The sequence below is a fragment of the Condylostylus longicornis genome, unplaced genomic scaffold (assembly GCF_029603195.1).
Source record: "Condylostylus longicornis isolate FDR11 unplaced genomic scaffold, ASM2960319v2 ptg000091l, whole genome shotgun sequence".
Classification (NCBI taxonomy): Eukaryota; Metazoa; Arthropoda; class Insecta; order Diptera; family Dolichopodidae; genus Condylostylus; species Condylostylus longicornis.
Window position 1 is genome coordinate 1,946,052 of NW_026578059.1, and position 15,561 is coordinate 1,961,612.

Genomic DNA, 15,561 nt, shown 5'->3' on the forward strand with positions numbered 1-15,561 from the left:
GCATTAATGCACCATCTATTGATTTATTATGAAAAATTTCAAATCGCACGCTCACTTACAGCACATAAGATCAACTTTTAATTTTCAGGGTTTTATGAACAGATGGTAATCAATTAATTAAAAAATCCGATAGAATCCTTTTTTGTTTTTTTTTTTACTATATATATAACAAATTTTTTATTTATCGAACAGATATAATATGTGATATGCCTTCTCATAATAAAGTCCCATCACTATGTAATCTGAAGCTGCTGTAATTGTGTTTTACATGCAAAGCTTTATTTTATACATCTTTTTTTTATTTATTTTCTTTGTAATTTCTTATTTCATTGTTAATTTTTTTTCTTTATATATATATATATATGTATATATATATCTTTATATATATTTATATATATATTATTGTACAAATTTAATAGTAAAAAAAAACATTATTTATTTATGTTTGATTGCTGTGATACCGAATGAATGTTATACTATATTTTTTTTTTAATTATTATTTATTATAATTAATTTTCTTTTTCAATTTTATGATTCACTTAACAATATTATTGGTTATTGTATTAAAAAAATTTAAGATAAAAAAAATACATTTATGTTGATATACAAATATCAATTATAAAACAAATCTAAAGCAAAGAAAAAAAAGGAAATAAAAACAAACAAATAATATGTTTTTGGTTTTTGTTTTCAAAAAGTGATCCCAATATGAATTGTAATTGACGTAATGTAAAAGCATACTTTATTTTATTTTGATTTTTTGTTCATCTTGTAATACCTTGCAAATACTTATGATGCATCAGAACTATCTAAGTTTTGATATTTAATCAAAATTCAAATATATGGTCAATTTAAGTTAAAGTTTCAATGTTAATATTTAACTTAGATCTAAATTTTAATTGACGCATACATTTACAAAGGCTTCATCCAGAGATGTAGGAGAAGCTGATGTACTAAGTCCTACAGTTTTACTTAAAAAATTTTCAAAATATAATTTATAATAGCCGGCAGCTTAATTTAAGGCGATTATACCTCATTTTGCTCGACTTCTTCTGAACATTTTATGTTCAGAAATGTGTAAAATTTTGCTTTATTCTTTTATTCCGTAATATACTTAACAATTTGGGTTCACTTTGTTTATTGTTTGTTTTTGGTTGTTTTTTTTTTTAATTTGTATCCTAAGCCATGATTAAATAAAAGTATACAAGAAAAATTTATAATACATTTTTTTCTGATAGTTATGTTCAATATTTTTAATAAAATACAATTTAGAATGAAAAGAGGAACGCAATATGACGTAAGAATGGTTACAATTTTTTTATACTTGTATTAAAAATGTAAAATATAAATATATTAATGAATATTTGTTTTTTCTTAAAACTTATGATTATAATATTTCATTATCTTTTCAAATTAATAGTGTATATAAATATATATATATATATATACATATATATATATCTATATGCACGTATATATATATTTTAATAAGTTTATTAATTCATTTATTGGACGTATTTATATATTTTTCAAAAACGGAGCTCATATTTTTTTTAATATATATAGAGTATTTTAGAATAAAAATTAATAATAAAAGTAAAACAAAACTATTTTAGAAACCATTTTGTATACTTGTATTATGAACGTTTAGATTAACAGTACGATTATTTTACGAAGATCATGTAAAAAAACAGACAATACCTATGTTAAACCTGTCCCATAAACGGAACTTATAAAATTTTTTGGTTAACGAAAATGTTATAGAAGAAGGACAATCTTCTATATCACATAAACCTTAAAAATTGTTAATTTTTTATTAAAAATTGTTAATTTACTATTAAAAATTGCTTAGGAATGTATTAAGAATTACAATTTTGTATTCTGTCTTCTTTTTTAATATCAAAATACAGGGATCATAAATTTTCATTCCTCCTGATGATAACGTATTGTATAAATTAGTAGCTTTTATCAACTTAAATTGAATTCTACAGAGGCTCCTCATTTTTTATGTGCATATATGGAGGACGAAGTTTATTATAAAACATAACTTAATAAATGTAAAAAATAAATTAATAAAATATCTTTTATGGTATATAGACTGTTATTTTAAAACATTTTAAGGATAAGCATTGGTTTCCTAAACGCTGTAACATGATATTAATGCAATTTTTATTATATAAAAACTGTTATTATTAATTAAATTGATTTTAAAATTAAAATTCTTTTTATTTCCATAATTTTTTTCTTTTTAATTAAAAAACAGTGTATTTCTGATTTAACATAAAATAAAAAGAACGACACCTTCAAATGTTTTTTTAATATTTTCCAATTTTTTTTGTTAGTATTTCAATATTAACAAATTTTTATGTAGAATCGAACAAAGTTTACTTAAAAAATTTTTTTAAAGGAGCCCAATGGTTTAAACAAAAAAAGCATATATTTCTTTTTTATTTTTTGTTAGTTTATATTTACTTTCATGTTTGTTGTAATTATAAAAATAAAAAATTGTTTTTGAAAAATATATAATTAATTTTAAATTATGTTATATCTGTATACATATATCTATTATATATATATATGTGCAAAATGTGCCATATACATAGCTTTTTTGTAATTATTCCCAATAAATACGTGAAAAAAGAAAATAATAATAAAATAAAGTAGAAATATTTTTTATTTCAATTTTTTAACTACTTATTTTTGTGTATGTAATTTTATGTTTTGGTAATTTTCAATCACTTTATTTTTTTTTATTTAATATGAATTTTCGATTAAATGGTAATTTTTGTACAAAATTTGTTAAATATTAACTCTATAGTTTTTCTGAAATCTGACGATCGCTTACAGTAAACCGATCGTTTTAACAAGAATTATGAACGAGATTTGATCATGAAAAAACTTATACAATTTTTTATTAGAATAATAAATAAATTAAAAACTAAAAATTATATTTTTTTTTTAAACTATGCATTATTTATAATTATCTCACATTTTCGCTTACTTCTATACTAGTTTCTTGCGATTTGGTTGTACTTCGTTAAGAGAAAAATACTTGTGTATGGTCCTCTACCTAAACGCAATTCTAGTTTTGATGTCGGATAAACTATTCAGTAATTTTGTAAATTGGCAGAAACCCTAACATAATAAACATTTTTTTTTGCTAGCTACAATAAACATAATATATTGAATATGAAATTTTATATACAAACATCCTAGAAGAGTTATCGCTGTAAAACTTTAAAAGTGAGGTTTGAATTAGGGTACAGCTTTGAGGTGCTAACTTAAAAAAACCCTTCAGTTTTCTCATTCAAACAACTTTACAACAAAAAATTATTTTTCACCTATATCTTCAACAAAAATAAAAAAAAAAGAAAAATAATTAAGTAAATAGTTAATAAATTAAATTTTCATAACAATAAGATTTTTATGTGCATTTCGATTAAACTTTTTTATTGAACAACAGAAAACTCTGCACAAAAATAATATAATAATCGTTTTTGATATCTAAATTTCGATTTAATTTAAACTTTGTTTTTTTTTTCTTTAGAAAATTTATCTTAAAATTATATATCATCTGCTTATTTGAGAATACTAATTTGAAATTTTTGTTTTTTTTTCTGCAAAAAAAGGTTTTCAATTTTGAATATAACTTTCAAAATAGTTATATTATGAAACAAAATATTTATTTATTACTATTTCTTTTAATTAGTTTTAAATTCTGCTCAGTTTATTACTTTCGTTTCTAGACTATATTCCCTTTTACTACACATGACTGATATTATTAAAAAAAAAAATTTGAAATTTTTTGAAGGAAACCAATTATTGAATTTAAACATTTCAATACTTTTTAATAATATTCCATTAGATCAAGTGATGCGTCTAACAGAATATAGTTGTATATTGCGCTATATTAGAAAGCGCACAAAATACTAAAAATTTTTTTAAAAAAGTTAGAAAAAGGAACATGATAATGTACATATAAGTTTTATGTATATATAATATAAATTTATTTGTCATTTTGGTTTATGCAAACATTATAAAAATATTTCCAAAAAAAAAAAGTTTTAAAAAATACAATATTGAAAAACCAATTTATTATTAAAAACATAAATGTATTGGAATCAGTCCTACAAAACTTTTTATAAAATTGATTTAAGATTTTTTGTTTTTATAGGAACTGAAGGTTCTCTAGATTAATTCTAAAAAAAAATTTTGTACTAGTTTTAAAGTTACTAACTTAGCAAAAAGTTATTTTAAATGAAAATCATTTCAACTAGTTCTAAAATCTTATTTAAGAATTCAAAATTTAAGACTAATTGTTTCAAGAAGAATAATAAATGTAATATGTATTACCATTAAATGAGAAAGAATAAAAATAAAATGAATACTATAAATTAAAAATAATTTTTTTGTACATAATAAATTTTTTTTTTAAACTTGTCATTACTTCTTTAATTAAATATTGGTTTGAATATAAAAAAAGTGTATATGTATCATGATTTAAATTAATTTTTTAAAATTTATGAATAATTCACTTACAAAAATAAAAAAGAAAAAGGCTTCATTAAATGGGTGTCTCTCTTTATAAGTACGATTTGATAAAATTTTTTAATAATAATTAAATTTGAAAATTCTAATTCGTTTCACATTAACAATTTAAAATTTCAATTTAAAATCACATCTAATCAAAAATAAAAGCTATTCAATAAATAATTCATAATGAATTAAAAAAAAAAAACAAATTAAAGCCTTCTTTCGTGAAAAGAGTGAATCAAAATTAATAAATCTATAACTACAAATATATGTTTAATTAAAAATTTAACTTCGAATGAATGTAAACGAAATATCTAAATTATAATTATTAACAATTAACTTATTTTTACAATGAACATAAATTTAAAATTAATATGTCATTTTTTTACTACTTTAACACATTGTTTTGTTATTGAAAATTATAAATATTTCAAATTCTGTCTAACTATTATTCTTTTTCTTATTTTAATAATTGAAATGTAGAAAAACCCAGTTTCTCTTTTTAGTCTCTGGTGTGGTCCATTCACAACATAATAAATAATATATCATAATTCTTTCAATACTCCAAAAAAAGAAAATTTTGCTAAACGCAAAAAAAATTACCATTTTTTGTTTTTTAGCATTACAATACTTTGAGAACTAAGATAAAGATTAAATTAACTAAAAAATTTTTTTATATTCGAAAAGCATTGAAATAAAACCTTAATTTCTTGATTGCTTCTTTTTTTGTTTGTAATTTATTGGAAATTAATTACTCTCAAATAGTTTTTTTTACTGTTAATAATATTTTTATATGTTTACTTAAAAAATCTATTAAATTCTATTTTTTCTTTGCTTAGCCATTTTGCAGATAAATTTATAAATTCAAATATCCCAAAACAAAGTAACATTTTCTTAAAAACTACATACTAAATTTTTTTCGTATTTTTTTTAGTGTTTATAAACATATACTATTTAAATTTTTAATGTTTTCAATTAAATATGTTAAAGAACTCATTAATTTTTTTAGTGTTATGCATATACAAATCGGAATATCATTACTTTAATTAGACAAATAAAAATCTTTTTAAATGAAAGAACATATCAAAATAGAAAGTACTTATTACAAAAATTAAGAGAAATCAGTTTTTGATTCATAGATCATTAATCCATGCAATATACACAGGACGATTCAGCTAAGAGTACAATATTATATATTATTGATTACGGCATCAAAAATTGGTAAATATTTGTTTAGAACCGAAAGAGATTGAGGCTTCAAATGAACAGTTTTTGAATATACATTATACTTATACACTATATATATTTACAGTATAAATATACAGGGTGTTTCGCATAAAATGACAAATGTTTCAGGAATGAATATTTGATCAATTTGCAGCAAAAATTATGTCGGATTGGAGGCGGGCATCGAAAAAATAAAAAAATTTAAAAACAAAACAAATATTCTGGTTTTGACGAGCTTTACTTCGAAAACTATTGATTAAATCAAATTGATTGTAAAACCGAAAATAAAGAGCGATGAATCACCAGTGAGTACCAGCAAAGTAGCTCCCGATGGTTGCTCCATGCTACACGATTCTGAATTTATAAGTATTTGTTTATATGCAGCAGAAATCTGGCACCTTCTTTTCTCAAAAGGCTTTAGCTCGAAAACGAGTACATCTGCACACCTAAAATTATTTGAAACCTTATGCGAAACACGATATATATAATTATATATATTGCAAATATGCATATATATGTACATGTTGTTATATGCATTGTAAATATATACATATATATTTTATATATATATATATATATATATATATATATATATATATATATATATATTATATATATTATATATATATATATATATATTATATATATTATATATATATATATATATATATATATATATATATATATATATTATATATATTATATATATATATATATATATATATTATATATATTATATATATATATATATATATATATATATATATATAATATATATTATATATATATATATATATATATATATATATATATAATATATATTATATATATATATATATTATATATATATAATATATAATATATATTATATATATATTTATATATATATATATATATATATATTTTTACAGGGGGATTTAAATTTTTAAAAAAAATGTATACGCATAATCACTGTATAGCTTATATTTATATATATATACATACGTGTGTTGAATTTATGTATTTACACACACATATATGATAACTTTTCTTTCTTACCATTTTAATTTTTTTTTGTTTAATAAAATATTTTAATATTTTATTACATATTACATGATTTATTATTATTATTGATTTTTCTTATATTTAATTTTTTTTTAAATCTATAAAATTTTTTAATTCTCTTTTTTGTTGTTTCTTTGTTTATTCACTGTTTTATATTTAAAAAAACAAAGATATTTTAATTAATTTTTACCATTATTCTCCCTCTTACTTTATTCTTTATTTCCCCCCTCTTTTAATTTGTTGTTGCTGTTGTAGTTTTTCAGTGGTATTAAATAAAAATTATCGGTTTCCTTTAATCGTACAGACAAAACAAGAAAAAAAAACAAAGTTTTTCGCAAACACTTAGTTTTTTTTCTTTAATAGAATGCTCAGATTAAGAATTTTATTGTTGAACTGTTTCTGCAGCTGGTTGAACAAAATGATAATACGCTGCTGTCGATGGATATTGACCATATGAAGCTTAAAAAACAAAAGAAATAGAACAAACAAAAATTATTATATTTAAATGAAGCTTAAAAAAAAACGAAACCAATGAAAATACATAATTATATTTTTTCAATTCCAAACTAAAAAATGGTTTAAAAATATTAAAACAAAAGCAATAAACTAATTGTAAAAGTACAATCTGTAAATAAAAAAAGCCGATGAACCACCAAAGGCCGAAAATTGTTTTAAATTAATTCTATATACTTTTCTTACCAGCGTTCCTATATTGCCAGGTTTATCTGATTTTTCCGATTTTTAAAGGTCTATCAAATCGACTAGATTTCTTACCCAAAATATCAGATTTTTCACTTGGGCTAATATGCCAGATCTGACAAATCACTTTGAATTTTTTGTTTTGTGAAGTATTATTAATAAAAAGTAAGTATATAAAACAATTAATTTTAAATCTGGGATTGACACCTACGTTACATTGAAACCAGATAATAATTACATTAATGAGAATTCCAAATAATATAATTAAATTACTGTTTTATAATATAATAATTATAATATATTTAATTGTTTTTTGACTAATCAAATACTGATTTTGATATTGCTTGTGAAGTGTGGTTGAATTTATTATGGACATACAAATGAATAGAAAATTCAAACCAGCAAAAATTATACTTAAAAAAATAATTTGATTCAAATTTTTTTTTTTGAAATTAAACTGTAAATGGTTTTTGATAAAAATAAGCTATGTGACAATAAAGGGGTGCTCAAATTAAATATAAAAGCTTTGCAGATTTCCTGTCAAATCAATATGGTTACGCTGTTTCTTATTTAAAAACCGTAAGAAAAGATTGGTAGCCTTCTGACCTTCAGACGGTTCCCAATAGCTAACGTATAACACGTTTTGGGTAATAAATCCATATATGTATATAATTGTATCTATATTATACAGAGCAAAACTTTTAATTTTGTTTTTTTTTTATGTTACTTATAACATAATAAATTATGATCACGTTAACTTTATTATAAAGAAAAAAATTACTATTTCTAATTTTTTTTTATTTAATTTATTACCCATAACATTCTGCATTCCAACTTGTGTATCAATCATATATGGTGGAATTGCAGGAGCTGCGGGGGCAGCTTGATGATTATTACCTCCAGTTTGAAGTGTTTTAGAAGCATTGGCTGGAGTTATTTGCGTTGGAGAAATACCACCACTAAAATTTTGTTGTACATGCTGTTGCTGTTGATTTTTATTTTCACCACCAGATATATTTGTTGTTGCAACGGTTTCTGTTTTATTAGGACTCATACTAGGGGGTGAAGAAGATTGTGGTGAGTAGTTTTGTTCACTATTTTGTTGATTATTATTTGTAATACCATCATTATTATTTTCAATTGTATTTATTATATCACCACGTTTATTATTATTATTATTACTATTGTTATAGTTTTGTGTTGAATATTGTTGTTGATAATTTCCATGAATTTCATTACGTTTTTTATTATTAAAATTTCCGCCACTATGATGTTGTTGCACTTGTTGTATATAAGGAGGACTCATAGCACCATTATTATTCATTTGATTAAAATTTGAATTAAATTCCATATTATTTGTATTATAACGTGAATAAATACCATTATTTTGACGATTATTATAGTGGAATACTTTTTGGAATTGATAATTTTGATTAACTTGTTCATTTCCATTCATAAAATTTGGTGATTGTTCAATATTGAAATTTTTATTAAAATTCTCTCTTTTATTTATACGTGGTCGAAAAAACTTTCCCCCGTCACCAATTTTATTTTGTTTTTGATCATCAATAGATTTTGAATTTAAGTTATCTGATCCATTTGGATTATTTCGCCACACAGGCTTCTGATTTGAATACACATTTTGTTCATTAACATTATATGTGCCATTATTCATTTGAGAATTTGGACCATTGTATGATCTTGGATTATTCCATTGTTTTTGTGACAAATATGTATTACCTTGATAGTTTATATTTGGTTTTTGTTGTTGATCCATTCTATTTTTGTCTGTTTGCCAATTCTTCTTCACCATTCCATTCATCATATTACTATTCATATTAGGTCGTACCTTTCCATTATTGCCAATAAGACGTGCTAAATCTAAAAGCTTTTGCGGTGGTTTTTGACCAGATTCACCCAAAACAGCTAACAATTCCTTAGCTTGTTTAGCATTTCCTGGAGTAAAGAATGTATAAGATGTACCCAATTGTTGGCAACGACCGGTTCGACCTGGGGAAATAATATATAAAATATAATATAAATACTTTATAAAAATAATTTTTTTTTCTTGATTCAGTTCTTACCGATACGATGAATATAATCTTCGGAAGAATTTGGATAATCATAATTAACCACATATCTTACGTCTTCCACATCTAAACCGCGAGCTGCAACATCAGTTGCAACTAAAATTACAGATTTTCCATTACGAAAATCTTGTAAAACTAGATCTCTTTCCGCTTGAGATTTATCCCCATGAATTGATGTTGCTACAAAATTTTCGCGACGAATCGTTTTTAAAATGTCTTCAACCTTCTTTTTGGTTTCAACAAAAATAATAACCTTACTGGTAATGTCTGATGCAATATCCTTTAATAATTGAACTAATTTTGCTTCCTTTTCTTCTTCGGAGCAAACCTCAATCATTTGGCGAATATTTTGATTAGCTGATAAATTCAGTGATCCAATGTTGATTTGAATATAATCATTCAAAAAGTCTTCAGCTAAAGCTTGAACTTCTTTTGGCCACGTCGCGCTCCACATTAATACTTGACGATCTGGACGTATTTGTTCGATTATTTTACGTATTTGTGGTTCAAATCCCATGTCAAGCATACGATCAGCCTCATCTAAAACTAAATAAGTGCAGCGTTTCAAATTTGTTATGCCTTTTTCAAGGAAGTCAATCAATCTGCCAGGTGTGGCTATAACAACTTCAACGCCACGTTCTAAATCTCTGGCTTGAGGCATTTTTGGTGACCCACCAAATATACAAGTATGACGAATTATAGGTCGAGAAGTACAACCATAATCACGTGTCACAGTTTGAATTTGTTGAGCAAGTTCTCTTGTTGGTGCTAATACTAACACAATTGGTCCTTCTCCACGAGTTGCCCGTGGTTGATGTGATATATGAACCATAGCTGGTAACATATAAGCCAATGTTTTTCCAGATCCTGTTTGAGCTATTCCCACCAAATCACGACCAGATAATGCAATAGGCCAACCTTGGGACTGAATTGCAGTAGGCTTCAAAAATCCTTGTTTCTTCATTTCAGTAACCACATTGTCTGGTAAGCAAGCTTCTTCAAAATTCATATTAGGTTTTGGTACCGAATTTCCAATTACTGTTATTTCTAAATCAGTACGCATATCGGTGACATCATTTTCAGTTAATGCTGAAGTTTTTGGGTGTGCAACTAAAAAGTTTTTTTGGAAAGGCTTAAGATTTTCCCAAATTGGTTTAATTAAATTTTTTCCTGGATTTTTAGCTTTATCGCTTTGAATTTTGGCGCGTTCTTCTTTTGACATTATACCTAAAGGTATTTGATTTTTATTCATGCTTGCATAATGATTTTGCTGTTGCCTTTTTTGAAGTTCGTTTTCTTGTGATGATTGATCACCCTCATCGTTGTCATTATTTTTATATTTATTTATATCTATCCCATTTTGCATACCAGCATTAGTACCAATACCATTATTATTAAATTTATTTGATTTGTTTGGCACGAAACCAAGTTTTCTGTTCTGATAATTAATATTTTGATACATATTTCCACCATTTGGTCCACCATTCATATTTGATTTCATATTATAATTAGGCGGTGGACCACCACAACCGCCACCAGGAACAATATGCTGTCTGCCACGGTTCATTGGACTCGATTTTTGAAAATTTCCCATTACATTCGAATAATCTGAATAGCCGTTACGTCGTTGATTTTGTGGATTCATAAAATCAACATAACCTCCGGGTTGGTTACCATTTTGATAAATTATTGGATTAAACATAGATCCATTTTGCATATTCGCGTCTGATAAACCAGGATTCATATTTGAATTGCGTTGTTGATGTGCTCTATCTGGCCTTGTTTGAAATCTAAATGATATATATATATATATATATATATAAAAATAAAATACCTTAAAAATGTATTTATAATTACGAAATATTTTTTTATAATATACTCGTATGAAATTATGTTGTTTCTTTTACAAAAAGGCGAAAACATTGTAAATAAGTAGAATCTTAAGAAAGTATACCTACAAACTTTCTAGCAGGTTTTGCAGTATAGTTAGTATGCATATGCAATATACTTTTTGAACAATGAAAACTACTAAGGAATTTTGAGCAACAACTTTTTTTTGTTCAAATATTTTTTCGAAATTTTAATTTTGTATAAAAATTTGAAATTCTTTTTATTTTAATTCAATAACAAAATTTATTTGAAAACTAAGTCACAAATTTTTATTTAAAAAAAAAAAAAAAAAAAAAAAAAAAAAATAGGTATACATACATACCTATCCCATGATAAAGGTCTATTCATTTTTTTTTTTTTTTTCAAGAATTGCCGTGGTGCCCACCATGGTCATTATGATACACACCATATATACACATATATCATACATATGTATATGAATTTATTCGAATAAACACAATACATAATATTATATGTATACGCAATATAGATAAATATATATATATCTATATATATAAATATGTATATATATATATATGTATGTATATATATATATATATATAAATATATATATCTACATATGTGCACAATTACATACACCTTGCAAGCGCATCGAAAAATGTAAGTGCTAGATTTAGATTGTAGCTGCTTTACACATTTCACAAACTTAGAAATACGGGAACTTATTGAGTAGAAATTAATGGTAGAAAAAATAATTTCACAATAATTTTGAATAAAGAATTAAATAAAAACTTACCATGAAACTTCACAGTAATTATCAAAAAATTAAATAAAAAAAACTTACACCATACTACCATGTTGGTGAAACATTTTCCCTCCTTTTTTTTCTTTTTCTTTTTGAATAAGATTCCGGCTCTTAGTTTTCTGTAAAAAGAGAAAAGAAATCTTATATTAGAACTGATTTTTTGATATTTTAGAATTTTAATACTTTTCACTTTTTTTTCGCTCCCTATACAATTGACGTGAATCCAATTGTGTTGTATTTTTTTACTTTTTGCTTGTTGTTTTTTTTTTTTCTTTTTTGCTGTACTACACAAAATACGGTGTTTTAATTTTTTTTTCCAAACACAAATTCGAAAGAAAAAAGCTTTTACTTTTGGTTTTTTTCTTTTAGTTTTTCTATTATTTTTATTTTTTTACTGTTCCTTTTTTACTTCTTTTTTTTTTCAAGTCTCAAAATTAATTCAAATTAATTTTGCCACACTGAAATTAAATTTTTTTTATAGAATCTGCAATTATACAAAAAAAAAAGCAAAATAAGAACTTAAATTAAAACACATGAAAAACTTTAATTTTTTTTCAAACGGAAAATTTGCTTAACATGATTTAAAAAAAAAAAAAAAAAAAAAAAAACTCCATTATGTTACAAACTCGCATTGCATTTACAGTTTTCCACATAGAAAAACGAAAAACAGAAAAAACACAAAAAAAAAAAAAAAAATAGGCCAATTTATATATAAGAAAAAAAATCAGCCATTTTATTGTAGCGAAGTGCTTTTTCCTTGTCTTTTCAGTAAAATTTTATGGAAATTTTAATCACTTAATTAAAATTTTAACAAATTTATAAATTTAGAACACAAAAATCTATTTTTTATTTTTCATATTTGTAAAATTTTCTAATAAAAATTTTCTCTTACAATTACTTATATTTTTTTCTTTTTTTTTTTCCTTTTCTACAGCAAAAAAAAATTATTATTCCACAACTGTGAACAACGTGAATTGTACTACTACTACACGACTAGACAAAAAATCAAAATGATACCTCATAAAAATTTTTCAACTAAAAATTATGATAGTGCTGCCATATACAAAAAAAACCCTTTTGTAATTTTTTATTATAATGTGAGAATAAAGTGCTAATAAAAATGAACGTGTCAGGAACACATAATATTATTAAAGACATATTATTGTAAGTAATTTTGTTTTATAGACACCAAATAGATGCGTTAATCATATTGTTTTAAATTTTAAATCAGCTAATATATTTGTTATTGTAAACTTGAAAAAACTCGTATTGACGTGTCTTGACAATTCAAAATTTAATAAAAATATCTAAATTGTTTTCACGCGTTCATTTTGATTGAACACATTTATTTCTTTTTGAATTTTTAATGTACTGACATAATCATTTTATTTACCACTTAACACAGTTCATAATTAATGATGAAAGTTAACAAAGCTTTACAGGAGCGCAAGTTTCTGGACAACAACATCAACAATTTAACGATGCCGAATGCATCGGTCGGAAAACTGGTTTGTCTATCATAAATTAACAAGGTAAAGGAGCAGTTCGCTAAGTGGTTTGTTGAAAGATTTGAGGAAATGGATTTTCGTTTAGGTTCGCTTCAAAATAGGGAGGAATTCATAGAAACAACGAAAACCTTAACAATTGAACCCGATGAATTAATGGTTTCGTTCGATGTTAGAGCGCTTTTTTCTAGAATTCCAGTTAACGAAACGCTAGTATATTTAAAGGTATGGTTATCAACGCAACACAAAGTAAAAGAATGCCACAAATTAGCAAGACTTTGTATGGACGAGCATAACTTCAAGTTTAGAAACAATATGTACAAAAGAAAATCGCAGGTATCGATGCAAAATCTACTTTCAGCATGTATTGCTGAACTATTTATGTCGAATTTAGAAAAAAAGATGGATGAGGGGTGTCCAGAGGATGCTTCTTAATTATTGCGTACATCATTTTTTCCCTTTTTCTTTTTATCTAGTTACGAGATTTGATTAATAATCAACCATTACTAACAAATTATAATTTAGTTCTAGTAATAAAAAAAATATCTCTTTTTAGTTCTAAAAATAAAATGAAAGATCTATGGTACCGAGACATATTAAAATGTAAAAGAAATCTAGTTGTCAAGTCCATAAAGGCTCTTTTTTAAAGTGTCCTTCATTATTGTAACTTCTTAATCTTTACATTTATTCCCAAGACGCAGCATTCTGTCTACCGGCTCGTGCATACCATAATTAGCCCTATGAAAGGGTACTACAAAAAGATTCGGCCAGCAAGATCTAACATTAGTGTTAATGCTTATACTCAGAGTGTCGGCCGACATGAGTTGCGATTTCAAAATACTATTTTAGATTTATTATCATAAGTGGTAAAAGATTCCATACTACATTTATGACTCGTAGTTGAATACACAACGTATTAAGTTAAAATAAACTTAATAATAGGTCACAATGAAAAAATTTTAATTATAACTTAAATTTTTTTTTTAATTATTATGTGTTCTAATTTTTTCATTTTTATTTTCTTTTTTATTATGCAATATTTTAGTAGGTACGTTTATTTTAAATTATTTGATTAAAAGTGTGACCGTAAACAAATTTTGCTGACCTAACGAATTGTAATAAAAAAAGAAATATTCACTTTTGATAGTTAAAACTTTTAAATATTTTTATATTTTTCTTGCGATGAAATGAAATCCTGTCCGTTCTTATTGAGTAGAAATTTATGAATTTTCAGAAATTCATAAATTTATGAAAATTAAATCATCAAATTACATACAAACATCGAAATTACTACGAAATTGAGGGGAATGTAGTTTTACCTTTGTTGGATATAATTGTAAAAGGAAAATCAGAAAAAATTGGATTCAACATATACAAGAAGAAAACAACCACACAAAAATGAACCCCGAAAGCATAAAATGACTACAGTGATATATACACAGGAGTTTAAAGCAGAAATAAACTTCATGTTGGATACGACTGTGAAAAACGGCTATTCCGTTAACAAACTCGTTAGGAGGAAAAAACAAAAAATTTAACTGGAACTGTTTATTGGAATGAAAAAGAATAACGTTCGCATCTTTAACTTATGATCATTCCTCTACGAATTTGATAAACAAATAACTAAAGAAACATAATATTCAGACACCGGAAACCAACAGTAAATGCCAACTTAGCAACTTGTTATATTTGGTTAAGACAGATTGAAGAAGCATGAAAGATGCGCTGTATTCAAAATCGAATGAAATGATTGCAACAAATTTTACATAGGCAAAACGAACAGACCTCTTACAATAAGGCTTAATTA

The 15,561-nt window shown here is 24.2% G+C and overlaps 1 protein-coding gene across 2 annotated transcripts; it reads right to left on the reverse strand.

Moving 5' to 3' along the window:
- Window positions 1-6,682: 6,682 nt before the first annotated feature.
- LOC129613743 (probable ATP-dependent RNA helicase DDX5) lies at window positions 6,683-13,292 on the reverse strand. Of its 2 annotated transcripts, none has more exons than XM_055527938.1 (6): window positions 13,142-13,292; window positions 12,433-12,733; window positions 12,289-12,368; window positions 9,588-11,383; window positions 8,317-9,513; window positions 6,683-7,263 (listed from the first exon to the last, which is right to left on the reverse strand). In XM_055527938.1, exons 3-6 carry the CDS (start codon window positions 12,312-12,314, stop codon window positions 7,187-7,189), a joined length of 3,096 nt encoding a protein of 1,031 aa, XP_055383913.1. In that variant the 5' UTR covers window positions 12,315-12,368; window positions 12,433-12,733; window positions 13,142-13,292; the 3' UTR covers window positions 6,683-7,186. The 2 variants fall into 2 exon arrangements, with proteins under 2 accessions (XP_055383913.1, XP_055383914.1); XM_055527939.1 differs by having other exon boundaries at window positions 12,433-12,707; window positions 13,142-13,209.
- Between the last annotated feature and the right edge of the window lie 2,269 nt (window positions 13,293-15,561).